Source organism: Neoarius graeffei, chromosome 9 (assembly GCF_027579695.1).
Source record: "Neoarius graeffei isolate fNeoGra1 chromosome 9, fNeoGra1.pri, whole genome shotgun sequence".
NCBI lineage: Eukaryota > Metazoa > Chordata > Actinopteri > Siluriformes > Ariidae > Neoarius > Neoarius graeffei.
This window is the reverse complement of record NC_083577.1, coordinates 74,783,522-74,804,502: the sequence shown is the minus strand read 5'-3', so window position 1 is coordinate 74,804,502 and position 20,981 is coordinate 74,783,522. Positions and strand designations below refer to the sequence as shown.

Below are 20,981 nucleotides of genomic sequence, written 5' to 3'. Positions count from 1 at the left end.
ACTGTTTACAACGTCTTGCAAAAGTATTCATCCCCTTGGTATTTGTCCCGTTTTGTCGCATTACAAGCTGGAATTAAAATAGATTTTTGGAGCGTTAGCACCATTTGATTTACACAACATGCCTACAACTTTAAAGGTGCAAACTGTTGTTCTGTTGAGACACAAACAATAATTAAGACAGAAAAAAAAAAAAAAACCCAGAAATCTGGAGTGGGTTATAAAAAAATATCCCAAACTTTGAATATCCCAGAAAGCACCATTAAATCCATTACAGCAAATTGGAAAGAACATGTCACCACTACGGTGTAGTGGTTAGCGCTGTCGCCTCACAGCAAGAAGGTCCAGGTTCGAGCCCCGTGGCCGGCGAGGGCCTTTCTGTGCGGAGTTTGCATGTTCTCCCCGTGTCTGCGTGGGTTTCCTCCGGGTGCTCTGGTTTCCCCCACAGTCCAAAGACATGCAGGTTAGGTTAACTGGTGACTCTAAATTGACCGTAGGTGTGAATGTGAGTGTGAATGGTTGTCTGTGTCTATGTCTCAGCCCTGTGATGACCTGGCGACTTGTCCAGGGTGTACCCCGCCTTTCGCCCGTAGTCAGCTGGGATAGGCTCCAGCTTGCCTGCGACCCTGTAGAACAGGATAAAGCGGCTAGAGATAATGAGATGAGATGTCACCACTACAAACCTGACAAGAGAAGGCCGTCCACCAAAACTCACAGACCGGGCAAGGAGGGCATTAATCAGAGATACAACAAAGACACCAAAGAGAACACTGAAGGGACTGCAAAGACCCACAGCAGAGATGGGAGTATCTGTGCATAGGACTACTTTAAGCTGTACACCCCACAGAGTGGGACTTTATGGAAGAGTGGCCAGAAAAGTGTAATTGTTTAAGAAAACACGTTTGGAGTTTGCCCAACAGCATGTGGCAGACTCCCCAAACACATGGAAGAAGATCCTCTGGTCAGATGAGACTAAAATTGATATTTTTGGCCGTCATGGGAAACACCATGTGTGGTGCAAACCTAACACCGTGAGAACACCATTCCTACAGTGAAGCATGGTGGTGGCAACATCATGCTGTGGGGATATTTTTCATCTGCAGGGACAGGAAAACTGAAGGAAAGATGGATGGCGCTAAATGCAGGGCAATTCTGGAGGAAAACCTGTTTGAGTCGGCCAGAGGTTTGAAACTGGGACGAAGGTTCACGTTCCAGCAGGACAATGACCCTAAACATACTGGTAAAGCTACACTGGAGTGGTTTAAAGGGAAACATTTAAATGTCTTGGAATGGTCTAATCAAAGCCCAGACCTCAATCCAACTGAGAATCTGTGGCATAACTTGAAGATTGCTGTACACCAACTCAACCCATCTAACTTGAGAGCTGGAGCAGTTTTGCCTTGAGGAATGGGCAACAATCCCAGTGGCTAGATGTGCCAAGATAATGGAGACATACCTCAAGAGACTTGCAGCTGTAATTGCAGCAAAAGGTGGCTCTACAAAGTATTGACTTTGGGGGGTGAATACCTATGCGAAGTATTGACTTTGGGGGGGTAATACCTATGTGCACTCCAGATTTCTGTTTTTTTCATCTTAATTATTGTTTATGTCACAGGAAAACAACAATTTGCACCTTTAAAAAGTGTTAGGCATGGTGTGTAAATCAAATGGTGCTAACCCTCCAAAAATCCATTTTAATTCCAGCTTGTAATGCGACAAAACAGGACAAACACCAAGGGTGATGAATACTTTTGCAAGACACTGTATACTTATAAGCAACTGATATTTTGGACAAATCCCACCATCTATGATATAATTGGCTCTTCTTGACCAACAGTCAACCAACTAGATACTCAAGAGCTTGCTTCACCTAAACAGTGGAATAAGAGATCAGATTCTCGCATTCTTTCTGGTCAATATTTGTCTCCATTTCTCGAAATCTGGATTCTCAGATGTAACTACAGGCCAGTCCTGGCCCAAAAGGTCAGACTTGTCATAATAAAAGTGAGGGGGATGAATGAACAGCCTAATGGTGATCTGTAAAAAACTCTTCCCCGAGCTTATTTATCAAACTTAAAACTATTTTTTAAAAGGCTGAAGTACAGACACAAAAACCACCATATTTAAATTTCTGCACCATTGTGCTGCACCTGCAATATATTAAAACAATCCAGCATTTAAAACCTCTGATTTACAGTGGTGCTCGAAATTGTGAACCCTTTAGAAATTCACACAAGTCCTAAAAGTAGATAAAGAGAACCCAGTTAAACAAATGAGACAAAAAAATATTATACTTGGTCATTTACATATTGAGGAAAATGATCTAATATTACACATCTGTGAGTGGCAAAAGTATGTGAACCTTTGCTTTCAGTATCTGGTGTGACCCCCTTGTGCAGCAATAACTGCAACTAAACGTTTCCGGTAACTGTTGATCAGTCCTGCACACCGGCTTGGAGGAATTTTAGCCTGTTTCTCCGGACAGAACAGCTTCAACTCTGGGATGTTGGTGGGTTTCCTCACATAAACTGCTCGCTTCAGGTCCTTCCACAACTTTTTGATTGGATTAAGGTCAGGACTTTGACTTGGCCATTCCAAAACATTAACTTTATTCTTCTTTAACCATTCTTTGGTAGAACGACTTGTGTGCTTAGGGTCGTTGTCTTGCTGCATGACTCACCTTCTCTTGAGATTCAGTTCATGGGCAGATGTCCTGACATTTTCCTTTAGAATTCGCCGGTATAATTCAGAATTCATTGTTCCATCAATGATGGCAAGCCGTCCTGGCCCAGATGCAGCAAAACAGGCCCAAACCATGATACTACCACCACCATGTTTCACAGATGGGATAAGGTTCTTATGCTGGAATGCAGTGTTTTCCTTTCTCCAAGCATAACACTTCTCATTTAAACCAAAAAGTTCTATTTTGGGGCGGCACGGTGGTGTAGTGGTTAGCGCTGTCGCCTCACAGCAAGAAGGTCCGGGTTCGAGCCCCGTGGCCGGTGAGGGCCTTTCTGTGCGGAGTTTGCATGCTCTCCCCGTGTCCGCGTGGGTTTCCTCCGGGTGCTCCGGTTTCCCCCACAGTCCAAAGACATGCAGGTTAGGTTAACTGGTGACTCTAAATTGACCGTAGGTGTGAATGTGAGTGTGAATGGTTGTCTGTGTCTATGTGTCAGCCCTGTGATGACCTGGCGACTTGTCCAGGGTGTACCCCGCCTTTCGCCCGTAGTCAGCTGGGATAGGCTCCAGCTTGCCTGCGACCCTGTAGAACAGGATAAAGCGGCTACAGATAATGAGATGAGATGAGTTCTATTTTGGTCTCATCCGTCCACAAAACATTTTTCCAATAGCCTTCTGGCTTGTCCACATGATCTTTAGCAAACTGCAGACAAGCAGCAATGCCCTTTTTGGAGAGCAGTGGCTTTCTCCTTGCAACCCTGCCATGCACACCATTGTTGTTCAGTGTTCTCCTGATGTTGGACTCATGAACATTAGCCAATGGGAGAGAGGCCTTCAGTTGCTTAGAAGTTACCCTGGGGTCCTTTGTGACTTCGCCGACTATTACACGCCTTGCTCTTGGAGTGATCTTTGTTGGTCGACCACTCCTGGGGAGGGTAACAATGGTCTTGAATTTCCTCCATTTGTACACAATCTGTCTGACTGTGGATTGGTGGAGTCCAAACTCTTTAGAGATGGTTTTGTAACCTTTTCCAGCCTGATGAGCATCAACAACACTTTTTCTGAGGTCCTCAGAAATCTCCTTTGTTCGTGCCATGATACACTTCCACAAACATGTGTTGTGAAGATCAGACTTTGATAGATCCCTGTTCTTTAAATAAAACAGGGTGCCCACTCACACCTGATTGTCATCCCATTGATTGAAAACACCTGACTCTAATTTCACCTTCAAATGAACTGCTAATCCTAGAGGTTCACATACTTTTGCGACTCACAGATGTGTAATATTGGATCATTTTCCTCAATAAATAAATGACCAAGTATAATATTTTTGTCTTATTTGTTTAACTGGGTTCTCTTTATCTACTTTTAGGACTTGTGTGAAAATCTGTTGTTGTTTCAGGTCATATTTTTGCAGAAATTTCTCAAGAGTGCACAAACTTTCAAGCACCACTGTATGTCTTGAGCATATACAAACCGATTTTACTTATTCTGTAGATGTTTGGCGTACATGGTGATTATTGCTGTGTGTGGGTGTGTATGCTCTGTATTGATTGACCTGACTAATAAGGGATTTTTGGCACCATTACAAAAATAAATAAATAAATAAATAAATAACCCCCCCCCCCCCAAAAAAAATATCCACATTCACTGGATATGAGCAATCGTGTGCTCTGATTGGCCACTCTACTACTAGGATATCAGCTCATATACCATGAGTAGAGAAAAACAAAACAAAATGGCGGAGCATGTTGCTGAACCAACCAAGGATGAAAAAAAACTCGACTCGAAAACAACCCCCCCCCCAAAAAAAAGGCAAAAAAAAAAAAAAAACATGGAACAAAAGTATTTGATGATAAGAATGCATCTTTCTTTTACTTTTCAAGAATTATTGCATTTTTCACAAATTGCTACTGCCATTTCACCAGTTTGTTTACATTCTAAGCGAAAGTGATTTTGTTGATGTTTTGTATAAAAGTTTTTATTTATCGACTTTGCAAAAAATCAAAATAAAAAAAATATATATGTTTTGTTTCTCAGAACCCAGTGAACGTGGATAGAATAAAACAGTTATTCCATTCAATCTCATCATACACGACTTATAGCCAATTCGGCACGACGTGCTTCGTCGGCTATCAGCTCATGTACGACTCGATTTCGTGGAATAATTGTTAAATATCTGTTGATACCCACCCTTCGGGGAGGAAAAAAAAAACAAAACTGCATCTTCATTCAATTAGAAATATATTTTAAAAAAATATTGTGAATTGTACAAAAATTGTCAAGCCAGCATGCATGTACATGAAAAAGAAAACGCCAAAAATTCTGAACCATGTACACAACAGAATTACTTTAATTAGGCCCAAATACATAAAGTGGCATACGAGAGTTTGGGCACCCTTGCTTAAAATGTCTGTTACTATGAATCATTCCATCATTTACAGGTACAAAAAGTACCAAAAAATAAAAAGGGCCTGAAGCAAAAGTCTGGGCATCCGGCACGGTCAGTACTTAAATACCCCCCCCTTGCAAGTATCACAACTCGTAAACATTTTTTGTAGCCAGCTAAAAGTCTTTCAGTTCTTTCTGACAGGATTTTTGCCCATTCGCCTTTGCAAAAGACTTCCAGTTCTGTAAGATTCCTGGGCCGTCTTGTATGCGCTGCTCTTTTGAGATCTATCCACAGATTTTCAATGATGTTTAGGTCAGGGGACTGTGAGGGCCAGGGCAAAACCTTCAGCTTGCACCTCTTGAGGTATTCCATTGTAGATTTTGAGATGTGTTTCGGATCATTATCTTGTTACAGGACCCATCCCCTTTTTAACTTCAACTTTTTTCCCCCCAGATGATGTGATGTTTGCTTCCAGAATCTGCTGGTATTTATTCGAATCCATTCTTCCCTCTCCAATGAAATGCTCCCTGTGCCACTGGCTGCAGCACAAGCCCAAAGCATGTTCGATCCACCCCCATGCTTAATATTTGGAGAGGTGTTCTTTTCCTGGAATTCGACACCCTTTTTTCTCCAAGCATACTTTTGCACATTTTGGCCAAAAAGTTCTATTTTGACTTCGTCAGTCCAGAGGACTCGTTTCCAAAATGCATCAGGCTTTATGTTTAGATGTTGATTTGCAAACTTCAGATGCTGAATTTTGTGGTGAAATTCCTCCAAAAAAGCCCTGTGATGACCTGGCGACTTGTCCAGGGTGTACCCCGCCTTTCGCCCGTAGTCAGCTGGGATAGGCTCCAGCTTGCCTGCGACCGTGTAGAAGGATAAAGCGGCTACAGATAATGAGATGAGATGAGAGAATTCCTCCAAAAATTGTGAGAGGAGTTGATGTCAGAAGGAGAAACACACTCATGAAATTGTCAAAGTATAATTTTGTTAATCAAGGGCTGTAACTCTGGTTAAATGTGACTGAATTGAATGAAATTACAATATGCATATTACCGACATATAACAAAGAATCCTGCCAAGTTTCGTGAAATTCCTCCAAAAATTGCGAGAGGAGTTGATTTCAGAAGGTGAGCACCCTTCCCAGGATGGACGGACGGACAGAAATCGCCATGACATAATCCCCTGTGGCAGTGGGGGCGTGGTCAAGCGTCGGTCTGTGACCGGAGGGCGGAGTCAGGGAAGGTAAGTGGCAGAATCACTGCACCTGATGTTAATTAATGTGTTTGTGTGTCTTCCCCAGTGACCGTGCCCTATTTAAGGAGAGAGAGCTCTCTCCTCAACCAGACGACTGATGTGTGTGCGTGTGTCTGAGTGTCTGGGAGAGTGTAACGCTGAAAAGTGTCACAATAAAAAGAGTTTCGTGAACTCGGTTCTGGCCTGCCGTCCTTCTGTGCTCGTCCTGGGTTTCGGCACCACTGTGACAGTTCGTATGGGTGGGTGGAGCACAGAAGGACGGCAGGCCAGAACCGAGTTCACAAAACTCTTTTTATTGTGACACTTTTCAGCGTTACACCACTCTCCCAGACACTCAGACACATGCACACACATCAGTCGTCTGGCTGGGGAGAGAGCTCTCTCTGCTCTCGCTCTCTCTCCTTAAATAGGGCGCGGTCACTGGGGAAGACACACAAACACATTAACATCAGGTGCAGTGATTCTGCCACTTACCTTCCCTGACTCCGCCCTCCGGTCACAGACCGACGCTTGACCACGCCCCCACTGCCACATCCCCCTTCGGGCCTTTCGGCCAGCGGGGGATAGAAATGTCATTTATTGGCTGTTATGAATGCCGATACCAATTTAACAGCAATTAGTTCATATCAGCCGTTAATATTGGCACACTGATTTACTGGTCAAGCCCTAATTGATGGTGGGGTTGGGGAGGTACAGATGTAGGGCGTTAGGCTTGCTTAGGGTCAAAATTCAGGCTGCAGTCATGACTGTGTACACTGTAGGTATGTCGTAGTTTACATTTTAGCTAATCATTTGCAATTAATATACACGGTTCCTGACAAGTAACCGTAAATGTAACCTTCCTGCTGCACTGATCACTTACGTTCAGGAAGACAAAGCCTGTACTTAGCTGCCACACTTTGGCGGTCTTTTTTTTTTTTTTTTTTTGGGGGGGGGCGCGACACCCCCAACCCTGCAGTCATGTAAATCTGCTACCGAACCATCAGACTGCTGTGAAACTCAGGTGGTGTTTACATTAGACCGTATCCGTCTCGTTTTCGTCACGGATGCACTGTCCGTTCACATTAAAACGCCGGGAAACGACTCCACAGGCGGAACAACTTGAATCCGCCAGGGCCCACGTATTCAACCCAGTTCGTATCTGATCCGGTGCTGTGTAAACATTGAGGAACGCGGAAACGCTGTGCTGAGCTCTAGCTGACGTCGTCATTGGACAACGTCACTGTGACATCCACCTTCCTGATTCGCTGGCGTTGGGATCACACACACAGCGGCTCAGTCCCGAATCACTGCTCGTGCGCTTCACTCGCGCGCTCTGTGAGCTGTGCAGGGCCGGAGTGCGCACCCTCCAGAGGGCACTCGCTGTTCAGGGCGGAGTGATTTGGAGCGCAGGAGGAAGCGCTGAGCCGCACTGAGGTTTATTTACACATTTCAACTTATTTACCTCCTTCAGGCGCTTAAACTCAGTGAGAACATGAACATCACAGCCAGGTGTGTTTATCTGCTGGAGAAGGTGTTCGCTTGCCATCCTTCCACTTGCAAGTGGTGAGTGACTTGCGCATGCCCGATATGCACTGGGATCACGTGACGTGCTGTCTAATTAGTCATGTGATTAGTGTATCCATGTATTGGCGTTGCTGTGTGCACGCGAATCGTGTATTGGCGTTGCTGTGTGCACGCGAATCGTTTTAAAAACGTTAATCTGATGATCCGCTGATACGGTCTAATGTAAACACCACCCCAAACAGGCCACTGCTCTACACAAAGCCTACTATACAAAAGACGAGTGAAATACCTCATCGTCTTTAGCCTCAGGCACCTGGGAGGAAAAGCACGACACACAAATCTACTTAACGCTCCTCATTAACACACTACCCTGTAAACAGCCTCCATCAAGACCACGACACAAAGCACACTGATTTTGTCCTTTCTTACTTTTCAGTTTCCTCCCACCAACCAGCTCTCTCCATCATACAACAGCTACCGACCAGGGAGGGTGAAGGCCAACGCACGCTTCCTCCTGGTCACCTGAAGTCAGCCGACCGCATGGTTTCTCCCTGCTGCATCACAGGGCAGCGTAACACACTCGGAGGAAAGCGCTATCTACCCTCTTCTGCATACGTGAGCTCACAGATGCCTGCGATTGGCTCGCGTAGCTGTGATTGAAAGGGGTGAGAGAGTATAATATCCATCCCACCCACTTTTACTCCCCTGGATGAACGTTTTCTGTTCCATCACTCAGGAACCTTGCCTTCCCACTTTAAGCCTAGGTCACAACCGGACGTACGATTTTTTGGCCGTGCGATTTTTGGCGTTTCCCAAATCATGGAGAAAGACGCACGTTGGCTGTAAGTTTGTCTTGCAACCTGAAAAAAACGTAAGTGCCCGTAGAGTTTGTTTGACATGACAAAGAACCTCTGCGGCCAGTCTACGGCTCGAAAATCAGCACGTCACACGCGCGCCCTCCGTGCGTTTCTTGCGTTTTTTGCACGTAGACCGGCCGTAGGAGCACGTACAGCCGGTTGTGACCGAGGCTTTATGTTGTACTGAGAAGAGGATTCGCTTTCACATCAACATGCAGAACCTACAAAGCTTTCCCCAATACTGCCATCTATTCTCACTTCCACTACTACAGAAATACAGGACACAAATGCAAGCTCCAAATTAAATATGATAAAGCAAATGCTAATGTACCTCGTCGAGGTCATCTCTTTCAGTCTTGAGGAACAGAGAGACAAAAATGGGATTATAGAAATATCAGACGTTACAGTGACAAACCTTGATACTGAAAGAAATTCTCTATAAAGCACTCCAGCCATATTTAACGATTATTCCCCGAAGGCGACGTGAATATCGGTGAATAATTAACGGAGACGAAGTTGAGGTTATTATTCACCAATATTCACGGAGCCTGAAGCGGATAATTGTTTTAATATAAAAATACACAGGTGATTTAAAAAAAAAAAAAAAAAAAATGTATTTCAAACTTCAAAAGCAGCATGCAAAGGTTATCCATCTTATCTACACTTGTCTATGCCGACTCACATAAAATACTTTGTTTTGAAATCGATAAAACAACTCACAATTCAACCTTACCTTCGAACAGTTTTAGACCAAACTTCGGAGCATCTTTAGTGCTTTTAGGAACAGTGTTTTCGTTCATTTCTAATTCTCTCTCACTTACGGTGACAAAGTGCTTGGCTGCCATTTTGCCGAGTCGCTCGAGGCGGTTATCGAGAAATAATCCGAATTTCTCGACCAATCAGCATGCGTGATTTTCTATAAATCACCTGCGTATTTATACTAGCTACAAATAAAGAAGAGAACTAATAAACCATGTTGTAAAACAGGGGCTCAATGTTCTAACATACGGACAAAACACACAACTGTTAATAAACAAATATTAACAATAATTCTATCAAGTTTGATATAAAAACACACATTTTAAAATGTATCTCGAAATATAAACCTGACCTTTTAAGTAGGACTAGGGCAATATAACCGTATCATATTGATATCAAGAAAAATAACATTACAATATACCGTACTTGTCTGAGATTTTCTGAGTCTTTAAAACTGAACAGTTTTCTCCCTCCTTTTCATTAGTAGTTTGCATCATTAAAGCTAGACTGCCTTTCAGATTTTTCCAAGTGTAGGTCATAAAAAGAATTTTCCCCGACACGCAATTATTTTTGCTTAGTGGACCAAAAGCTACTGAATTCAAATCATAGACTTCCTATTTTACTAAAGAGCAATTAATGAATTTAGAGCCATGTGGCCTTAAATTCTCGGCTATTTTTTCCTGCTTCACCATGACGCAATACAAGATCCTACGTCATGCATGACGTGGTAGGCTTTCCCGGATCGCCCAAGGAAATTTGAAACAGGAGAGAAAAATGGAGGACGCGAGTGTGCGAATGAAACGTGAAAGACCGACTACAGTAACGGAAAGCAAGAAAAAAAAGACGTTATTTGCAAAGGAAAGGAAACGCAGGACCAAACTAATAAATACTGGTGGTCAGCGAGCACCACGGTGTGATCAGCTGTTCATTTCGCGACAGAATGATGGAACTGTCGGTGTACGGTCAAAGAAGCCTGTAGATGGCAGTAATGCAACACTGGAAGATTCCCCAGGACTATGAGCATATTAATCACAATATATTTCACATTCAAGAGCCTTTTAACTCACTTAGCAGTGTTTGACTTTGTAGTACACAGTTGTAGAAGATTAGTGATTTATATGGACAGCTTTTATTTCTTATTTTTAAAGCTACACCGCCTTTCAGATTTTTCAAGTGTAGGTCATAAAAAGAATTTTCCCCGACACCTGATTATTTTTGTTTAGTGGACCGAAAGCTACTGAATTCAAATCACCGACTTCCAATTTTATGAGGTTTTTTTTTTTTTTAAAGAGAACAATTAATTAATTGATCTCCATGTGGCCCTAAATTTTCCGCTATTTTTTCCTGCTTCACCATGACGCAATACAAGATACTACGTCATGCATCATGTGGTGGGCTTTCCCCGTTCGCGTAAGGCATTGTGGGATACAAATTTGAAACAGGAGAGAAAAATGGAGGACACGAGTGTGCGAATGCAACGTGAAAGACCGACTACAATAACGGAAAGAAAGCGAGAAGGAAAGACGTTATGTTATATACGAAGGAGAGGAAACGCAGGACCAAACTAATAAATATTGGCGCTCGGCGAGTACCTCGATGTGATCAGCTGTTCGTTTAGCGACAGAATGATGGAACCGTCAGCGCACCGTCAAAGGTAAACCTGCGCATGCGTGTACACACAGACTTCCTCTGTCTGCTTGACTGAGCAAAGCGAGCGATTTCATGCACATTATTTGTTCAGGAATCCCCTCAAATTAAATAACTTCCCAGCCACAGAATGGCCTGGGTTTTTGCAATATTACAGAAAAACACATCACAATGAGCAAATTTCAGAGTGAACTAAATTTCACCGATTTTATGAAATTAAAAGTCCGTCAAGCTTTAAAGCATCATTTATGCTTCACTTTTTAAAAAGCAAAAATGCAGCATTACTGTTGTGTAGTCGGACAGGTTTTTTTTTTTAAGCTCACCTATAGATCATGATGTACGTACAGTTGTGGCAGGAAGTTTCCATACAGTACAGGGACATGAATGTCATCATGAACATGGTTCAAAGCCCATCACTGAAAGTCCAGCATTGTCATGAAATTCATGTCAGTGATGACGTGTGTTCCAGTATGACGACATTCGTGTCACTATAACTGTATATTACGTATCGGAGAAAAGTCTTGCGATATTGTGTCACATCTTCCATCCTTACGTCCAACAACATAGTGTCCTCGACAGAGGAACTCTATACAGGGACAACACCGGTGTTTCAGTCCATTCCAGAGTGCAAATAAAAAGAAAGAGGGAAAGGTTCACCTGCAGGGGTTCAGCTTTGTGATTTCTGTTCAGCTCTTCTGGGTGTGGTCTTTGTTTGTTCACTTCGTCTGTAGCCCGGGTCTGTAAAAACAAACACAGAATGATGGGACTCATGAATGTCCAATACTAACCCTCTTAGCACATACAGTACAGTACCAGGCAAAAGTTGGGACAAAGTATAAATTGTAAATAAAAACGGAATGCAATGATGTGGAAGTTTCAAAATTCCATATTTTATTCAGAATAGAACATCGATGACATATCAAATGTTTAAACTGAGAAAATGTATCATTTAAAGAGAAAAATTAGGTGATTTTTAAATTTCATGACAACAACACATCCCAAAAAAGTTGGGACAAGGCCATGTTTACCACTGTGAGACATCCCCTTTTCTCTTTACAACAGTCTGTAAACGTCTGGGGACTGAGGAGACAAGTTGCTCAAGTTTAGGGATAGGAATGTTAACCCATTCTTGTCTAATGTAGGATTCTAGTTGCTCAACTGTCTTAGGTCTTTTTTGTCGTATCTTCTATTTTATGATGCGCCAAATGTTTTCTATGGGTGAAAGATCTGGACTGCAGGCTGGCCAGTTCCGTACCCGGACCCTTCTTCTACACAGCCATGATGCTGTAATTGATGCAGTATGTGGTTTGGCATTGTCATGTTGGAAAATGCAAGGTCTTCCCTGAAAGAGACGTCGTCTGGATGGGAGCATATGTTGCTCTAGAACCTGGATATACCTTTCAGCATTGATGGTGTCTTTCCAGGTGTGTAAGCTGCCCATGCCACATGCACTAATGCAACCCCATACCATCAGAGATGCAGGCTTCTGAACTGAGCGCTGATAACAACTTGGGTCATCCTTCTCCTCTTTAGTCATAATTTTGATTCGTCTGACCACAGAACAGTTTTCCACTTTGCCACAGTCCATTTTAAATGAGCCTTGGCCCAGAGAAGACGACTGCGCTTCTGGATCATATTTAGATACGGCTTCTTCTTTGAACTATCGAGTTTTAGCTGGCAACGGCGGATGGCGCGGTGAATTGTTTTCACAGATAATGTTCTCTGGAAATATTCCTGAGCCCATTTTGTGATTTCCAATACAGAAGCATGCCTGTATGTGATGCAGTGCCGTCTAAGGGCCCGAAGATCACGGGCACCCAGTATGGTTTTCCGGCCTTGACCCTTACGCACAGAGATTCTTCCAGATTCTCTGAATCTTTTGATGATATTATGCACTGTAGATGATATGTTCAAACTCTTTGCAATTTTACACTGTCGAACTCCTTTCTGATATTGCTCCACTATTTGTCGGCGCAGAATTAGGGGGATTGGTGATCCTCTTCCCATCTTTACTTCTGAGAGCCGCTGCCACTCCAAGATGCTCTTTTTATACCCAGTCATGTTAATGACCTATTGCCAATTGACCTAATGAGTTGCAATTTGGTCCTCCAGCTGTTCCTTTTTTGTACCTTTAACTTTTCCAGCCTCTTATTGCCCCGTCCCAACTTTTTTGAGATGTGTTGCTGTCATGAAATTTCAAATGAGCCAATATTTGGCATGAAATTTCAAAATGTCTCACTTTCGACATTTGATATGTTGTCTATGTTCTATTGTGAATACAATATCAGTTTTTGAGATTTGTAAATTATTGCATTCCATTTTTATTTACAATTTGTACTTTGTCCCAACGTTTTTGGAATTGGGGTTGTATTTTGATTATTTTCTACAAATACTAAAGACATCAAAACTATGAAATAACATCTGGAACATATATGGAATTATGTGGTAAACAAAAAGTTAAAAAACAAAAAACGTTTGATACTTTCGAGTTGCCAAAGTAGCCACCATTTACCTTGACACTTTGCACTACTAAAGGAAGGCGGTGTCTCTTTCTCTCTCTCTCTCTCTCTCTGTGTGTGTTCACCTTTGTAAATCAACACAGCTAGACGCACATACTCCATAATTTGCACAGGATACCCCAGAGGGGCCCAAGACAACATTTTCAACGTTCCAAACCATGGGATTAGTGCTAACCCAACACACTATTCATTTCCCATAGGCTGTGGGTGGTAAAAAGAGAGCAACTGGATTTGCTTGAAGATTCTTGAAGACGTTTCACCTCTCATCCAAAAGGCTTCTTCAGTTCTGTCTGACTAATAGGAAGTATCGGGTATTTATCCTCTCATGGATGAAAAGCAATCCTAAGGAGTCGCTGGGTGTGAATGGCCTAGAGTGTCGTTGGGGTGATCAATGGGTTGTTGGTTCTCTCTGCTCTCCTGTGAGTCACTGAAGACAGCTGGGCTTTGGTGTGCATTCAATTTGTTTACTATGACCTGGATTACTGAGGATCTTCACAGACCTGTTCCCATAGGCTACACGCTCGCGCTAACACACTGCACGCAGCCTCGGCGAGGAATCCCCTCCCCGACTCGCCTGAGAGTTTCAATAGTACAGGACCTCGTAATCAGCGCTCTTCACCAAAGACTTCCGCTAGGGCCGAGTCTACGTCACTGAGGAGACGTGGGGAGCGATTTAAGTCATTTTCACAGAACACAACGAAAACGTATACGAAGAAAGAGGGCAATAACTACTAGTTGGCATTATCTTAACCAGCTTCATGAGGTAGTCACCTGGAATGCTTTTCAATTAACAGGTACCTCGTCAAAAGTTAATTAGTGCAATTTCTTGCCTTCATAATGCGTTTGAGATCAAACAGTAAATAGTAAAAATACAGTATTCAACACCACAACTGGAGTAATCCATATTATGTCAAGAACCGCTCGACTAAGTAAAGAGAAACGACATCCATCATTACTTTAAGACATGACGTGTCTTAATTAATAAAAATAAAGAAAAACCACTGAATTAGAAGGTGTGTCCAAACTTTTGACTGCTACGGGAGTGTGTAGGATTAATATCAATCAATCACCTTGTTCAACAAACTATGATAGATTTTTTTTTTTTACCTCGCCCAGGACGGAGTCCACCACGGGGCGAAGTATTGTTTTCGGTCAAATTTGTTTGTTTCTTTGTAAACGATGTTATGGGAAACCAGCTAGACCAATCTTCATGAAACTTTCAGGATAGGTGGGCATTGGTCTCAAATAGAACCTCCAACATTTTGGGGGTCATCCGGCCAAAGTCAAGGTGACCAAAAAGGTTTAAAAAAAACAAAACAAAACAAAAAACCACCAAGCTCAGACTGCAGGAGCGCTGCCTCGGAAAGACTCCGCCCACAAACACGCTGATTGGATCACTGTCTGCCTCGTTTGCATGGTTTCTTGGTTCGTTTACATACGCAACGGAAGGAGTTTTGGCCACGCCCAATTTTAAACCCCATTGATAAAAACTTGCCCACTCTGTTGATTTATTACTCATCTCATCTCATTATCTCTAGCCGCTTTATCCTGTCCTACAGGGTCGCAGGCAAGCTGGAGCCTATCCCAGCTGACTACAGGCGAAAGGCGGGGTACACCCTGGACAAGTCGCCAGGTCATCACAGGGCTGACACATAGACACAGACACCCATTCACACTCACATTCACACCTACGGTCAATTTAGAGTCACCAGTTAACCTAACCTGCATGTCTTTGGACTGTGGGGGAAACCGGAGCACCCGGAGGAAACCCACGCGGACACGGGGAGAACATGCAAACTCCACACAGAAAGGCCCTCGCCGGCCACGGGGCTCGAACCCAGAACCTTCTTGCTGTGAGGTGACACAGTGCTAACCACTACACCACTGTGCCGCCCCTTAAATAAGATATCCACCATGAAGGGTGAACATTTGTATTTCAGCATTTCCTCACTGTCTAAGAAGAAGCAGCCTTTATTTGTTACATGCACACTCAAGCACAGTGAAATTCATCTTCTGCATTTAACCCAGCTGAAGCAGTGAAAACACACACACACGCACCAGTAGGCAGCCATACTACAGCACCCGGGGAGCAGTTCGGGGTTAGGTATCTTGCTCAAGGGCACTTCAGCCCAAGGTCGCCCCATGTTAACCTAACCTGCATGTCTTTGGACTGTGGGGGAAACCGGAGCACCCGGAGGAAACCCACGCAGACACGGGGAGAACATGCAAACTCTGCACAGAAAGGCCCTCGCCGGCCACGTGGCTCGAACCCAGAACCTTCTTGCTGTGAGGCGACACCACTGTGCCGCCCACTCTTAGATTCTAATAAACTCTAAAGGAGCGCATTATTAAAAGAAATGCACTAAATATTTTTATACTGAAACACCCGTGATGCGTTTAGTGACTCTGGTGCCAATTAGTTGGTTGAGGATGTGGTGTTACTATTCCTATGAGACATTCGCAATTCTCTGCTGCGCTCATGTCACACAGGAAGTTGCTAGCATCGTTATAAATTAGTCAGGGAGCGTATGTAACCTACTTTTCAAAATTTGCCAAGTCTGGTTTCTCAGCATTAACCCTTTATTTACATCCCAAACAAATTATTTTTACTTGTTGTAATGTCAGCAATCACCATTTTCACCAAAAAAGGAAATGCTAAATAAATATCGCATGTAAAAACTTAAAAAAACAAACATATATCCGTGTCACTTAAGTCCATTATAACACCTGTATTTTTTTGAAATGACCCGTTTACTAACTTTGTGAATAGAAATCATATATTTACATGATATTATCAAGTTAAGTTTAAAATGAGACATTTAAGTACATAGAGAACATTAAAAAACCAGAAATATTTTACACTATTGCTACAGAACTTGAGAATATTTATAGCTTATCTACATTCCAGAACTCAGCTCACAATCTCTCATTTCAGAAATTTCTGTGATACATTTATTACTAAGCTGCGAGCAGTTTCTGTCCAAACTACATCAAGAAATGACACTTTGCCTAAGGATTCAAACACAAAACACGAAGATAAAAGCAGTTATTGGTAACGCGTATTATGACCAGAACAGCCACTGGACTATTTTCAAAAGTAAACAACTAGACAATGTCAGTTCCCTCTGTATCCGCTGGACTGTCTGTTGTTCTGTGTGGACAGATAAGCATCAGACATCTCAGTAACTCGATAACTAACAGGTTCACTAGTTATCTACAATTCGTAAGAAAGAGTTATATTCTTAATTACGGCAGACATCTGAGACAAGCATGTAAACGTACAGATAGGCAAAGACAGACACACAAAGAAGCGACGAACTTGTTGAAATATTTTTGCAACAAATCTCAGAGTTATGGGACCCCAACGGAAAATCACTCACCTTGTTAAACACTTTTTTTTCATCAATATTGAAACAAACACACTTTTAGATAAAGAATCTTTCGAGTAACAAACTCCTAAAAGCAAAAAGTTATGTCAGTGGAATAGACTGAGCAGCACACCACACCACCTCTGAGGTTCGAAATGATCCCACTCAGTAGTTTAGGTCCTTTTCGGGTTAAATGGGTATCTAATGTACCGTACGAACCGTGCTTTTGACCGGAGTATAAAGGTTGTGTGCCACAAATAACACCTATTATGGATATAATAATTGCATATTAATGATGTAATACTTTTATACCAGGGCGGCACAATGGTGTAGTGGTTAGCGCTGTCGCCTCACAGCAAGAAGGTCCTGGGTTCGAGCCCCGGGGCCGGCGAGGGCCTTTCTGTGTGGCGTTTGCATGTTCTCCCTGTGTCCGCGTGGGTTTCCTCCGGGTGCTCCGGTTTCCACCACAGTCCAAAGACATGCAGGTTAGGTTAACTGGTGACTCTAAATTGACCGTAGGTGTGAATGTGAGTGTGAATGGTTGTCTGTGTCTATTGGCCCTTTTCCACTACCCTTTTTCAGCTCACTTCAGCCCGCTTCAGCCCGACACGGCTCGCGTTTCGACTACCGAAGAACAGCACGACAGCTCGCTTCAGCCCTGCTTAGCCCCTAAAACTCGCACCGTTTTGGAGTGGGGCTGAAGCGAGCCAAAGCGAGCCGAGTGAGGCTGGGGGCATGAGCAGACACTCCCCTGTGCACTGATTGGTGAGGAGGAGTGTCCTCACATGCCCACACGCCCCGCGAGCACGCTGGGATCTGTAAACACCGTAAACCCGGAAGAAGAATAATTACGAATTACAAGAATTTCTGAAGCCTTATGCGCCTCGCCTCATCTATACGCTCTTGCCAGTATCTGTTGGCGTTGTCGGTGACAACAAGCCACAGCACCAAGACCAGCAACACTAACGACTCCATGTCCTCCATGTTTATTGTTTAGTATTCGGGTCGTGAGACTACCGCTTAAAAGATCACTGATGTCACTGTTTGCGCTGCTTAACGACATCACGTGACGTCCACCCACTTTCGCTAACTCCACCCAATGTGTCCACCCACTTCCAGCCAGCACGGTTCAGCGCGGTTGTAGTCGAAATGCAACTCCAACAGCCCCGCTCAGCTCGACTCAGCCCAACTCAGCACCGCACGGCTCAGCCCAACTCAGCCGCGTTTGTAGTGGAAAAGCGGCATATGTGTCAGCCCTGTGATGACCTGGCGACTTGTCCAGGGTGTACCCCGCCTTTCGCCCGTAGTCAGCTGGGATAGGCTCCAGCTTGCCTGCGACCCTGTAGAACAGGATAAAGTGGCTAGAGATAATGAGATGAGATTAGACTTTTATACCAATTTCCTGTGTGTGGTTTCAGGGCTCTTTTTATGCGCAAAGTTCCCCTGCATGATTAACTATGAAACAGCAGCCTACAAACATTACAACAAGTCCAGATTTATGGATTTATATCTGAACTTGTATCTCATTCTCATCTCATTATCTCTAGCCGCTTTATCCTGTTCTACAGGGTCGCAGGCAAGCTGGAGCCTATCCCAGCTGACTACGGGCGAAAGGCGGGGTACACCCTGGACAAGTCGCCAGGTCATCACAGGGCCGACACATAGACACAGACAACCATTCACACTCACATTCACACCTACGGTCAATTTAGAGTCACCAGTTAACCTAACCTGCATGTCTTTGGACTGTGGGGGAAACCGGAGCACCCGGAGGAAACCCACGCGGACACGGGGAGAACATGCAAACTCCGCACAGAAAGGCCCTCGCCGGCCACGGGGCTCGAACCCGGACCTTCTTGCTGTGAGGCGACAGCGCTAACCACTACACCACCGTGCCGCCCAGGATCTAATCTAGATTAGATTATCTAAGGCCCGCAGGGCCTTTGCAAGACTCCAGCCTATCTGGAAATCCAAGCAGTACGGCCTGAAGACCAAGCTTAGACTCTACAATAGTAATGCCAAATCCGTGCTCCTTTATGGCTCTGAGTGCTGGCGTGTTGTGAAGTCAATATGAACAAAGATCAGTGCATTCAATAATGGGTGTTTACGGAAGATATGCTGTATCTTTTGGCCGCAGAAAGCGTCAAATGAAGAACTCTATAGATACACGGGCTGCTACATCATCATACTGGAAATTAACCGTCGTCACCTGAAATGGTTGGGACACGTTTTAAGAATGGAACAGGGGCGCATACCAAAGACATTGCTACAGTGGACCCTTGCTGGGAGGTGTAGGCCTGGATGACCCAAAACAACCTGGCGAAGAACAGTCCAGACCAAGCTTGAAGAGATGGGCCTTACATGGGGCGAAGCCCAAAAAGTAGCGAAGGATCGCCAAGAATGTTGTTGCTGGGTCGGGACCTTATTTCCCACCAGGGAAGAAGAGGATAAGTAAAGTAAGCTAGGATGGTACGAACAACCTTCACCTCCGCTGCTTGCAGTCTGCTAATGTCCCTTTTGGTCAGTACCCATGACTCTGAGCCATACAAAAGGATTGGTTTTAAGATGGTGTTGAAAATTGTTCTCTTAACTTCAGTGGAGACTAGTCCATCTCATAGGACTGGTAGCAGGGCTACAGCCTGTCGGCTGAATTTGTTGATTCTTTCTGTGATTTCATCTTTGTTTCCGGCTTCTCTGGAGACAGTTACTCCTAGATACTTAGCTTTCTCTACTTTCCCAATGGTGTCTCCGTTTACTTTGATTTCCTCATCCTGACTTTTCCTTCCAAAGAAGAGGACTTCGGTCTTTCCACTTTCTTTGTTCATCTTCATATCTGCCTTTTTGAACTCATCGTCGTACCTTCTTAAGGCTGCCTGTATTGCATCTACGCTTGTTTCCCAATGGTAGACGTCGTCTGCATGTCCAAAGGTTTGGAATAGGTCCGTCTGTCCTTGGTCTACTTTCAGGAGAATGCTGTCCAGGTAGGCAGTGAACAATATTGGTGAGAGAACACTGCCTTGCTTCACTCCAGTTCTTATGTTAAACCAGATGTTGTGTGGGTATCCAGTCCTCACTATACAGGCGCAGGGTTCGTAAGTGCTTTTGATTGCTTTTAACAAACTTCCCTTGAGGTCATATTCTGTTGCTGTTACTGAATTTATAGGTTTTTAAATAAGTACGCCTCATTGCTACAGCATATAAATGCCAAAACGATGCGAAAATAAAGACGAGAAGATAACTTTTCACCTGGCCAGAACCGTCCAACTATTCGCAAGAAATGGATTCCTGCCATCGGAATACCTCAAAACAATCTGCCTGCGGTGCCCTAATTACGCTCCGAACATTTTGAATCATCCTGTTTCGATGCATCGACGGAATTTAAAGCAAGATTAATGCAGGCTTCCAGAATAAAAAGAATGCTGTGCCAACAATATTTGCCCATCGTTCAGCTCCAAAAGTTCACCGATGCAGTGTTGAGCGGCAACAGAGACAACAACACCGGGAGGTTAGCTTCGATTTTATTCTACCGTGGTTCTTTGCTACTGCTACAGGGATGGATCCAGCCCAAGAACCTGAGAGATGCACATTTGCAGAAATGCATCACTAATTTTACCACATCGCTATGGATTTACACAGAGGCATAGAGCACGTCTAGCCCATTCCAAAGAGGGCAGACACAGCCCGCTACGACCGCGACTCGGCCCGGTCTGTTGGTTGAGCGTGGCTATAGCCCATGTAGCTGGCTAGCGGTAAAGTAAAGAAACGCCCCCTGACCGATGCCAAGTGGTGCGTCGGTCTGGATCCGTCCCTGGTATATTATTGGTGTCTTACCTGGTGAATTGTAATCGGCATCCTGATGTGTTGTACTCAGGCTTGTAGTACTCGAGTCTGACTCATGCCCTAATTTTAAGGACTCGTGACTCGACTCGGATTTGAGCACTGATGACTCTGACTCGTGCATTAACTGCATTCGGACTCGTAAATCAGAAACGAGGACTCT

General features: G+C 43.9%; 1 protein-coding gene across 2 annotated transcripts in view; it reads right to left on the bottom strand.

Moving 5' to 3' along the window:
* traf3ip1 (TNF receptor-associated factor 3 interacting protein 1) overlaps positions 1–20,981 on the bottom strand; it is a 108,041-nt gene that overhangs the window by 47,363 nt on the left and 39,697 nt on the right. For both annotated transcript variants that reach the window (XM_060930281.1, XM_060930282.1), the window contains exon 6: positions 11,752–11,832. In XM_060930281.1, the coding sequence (XP_060786264.1) occupies positions 11,752–11,832 (81 nt within the window). The remainder of the gene's footprint in view (positions 1–11,751; positions 11,833–20,981) is intronic.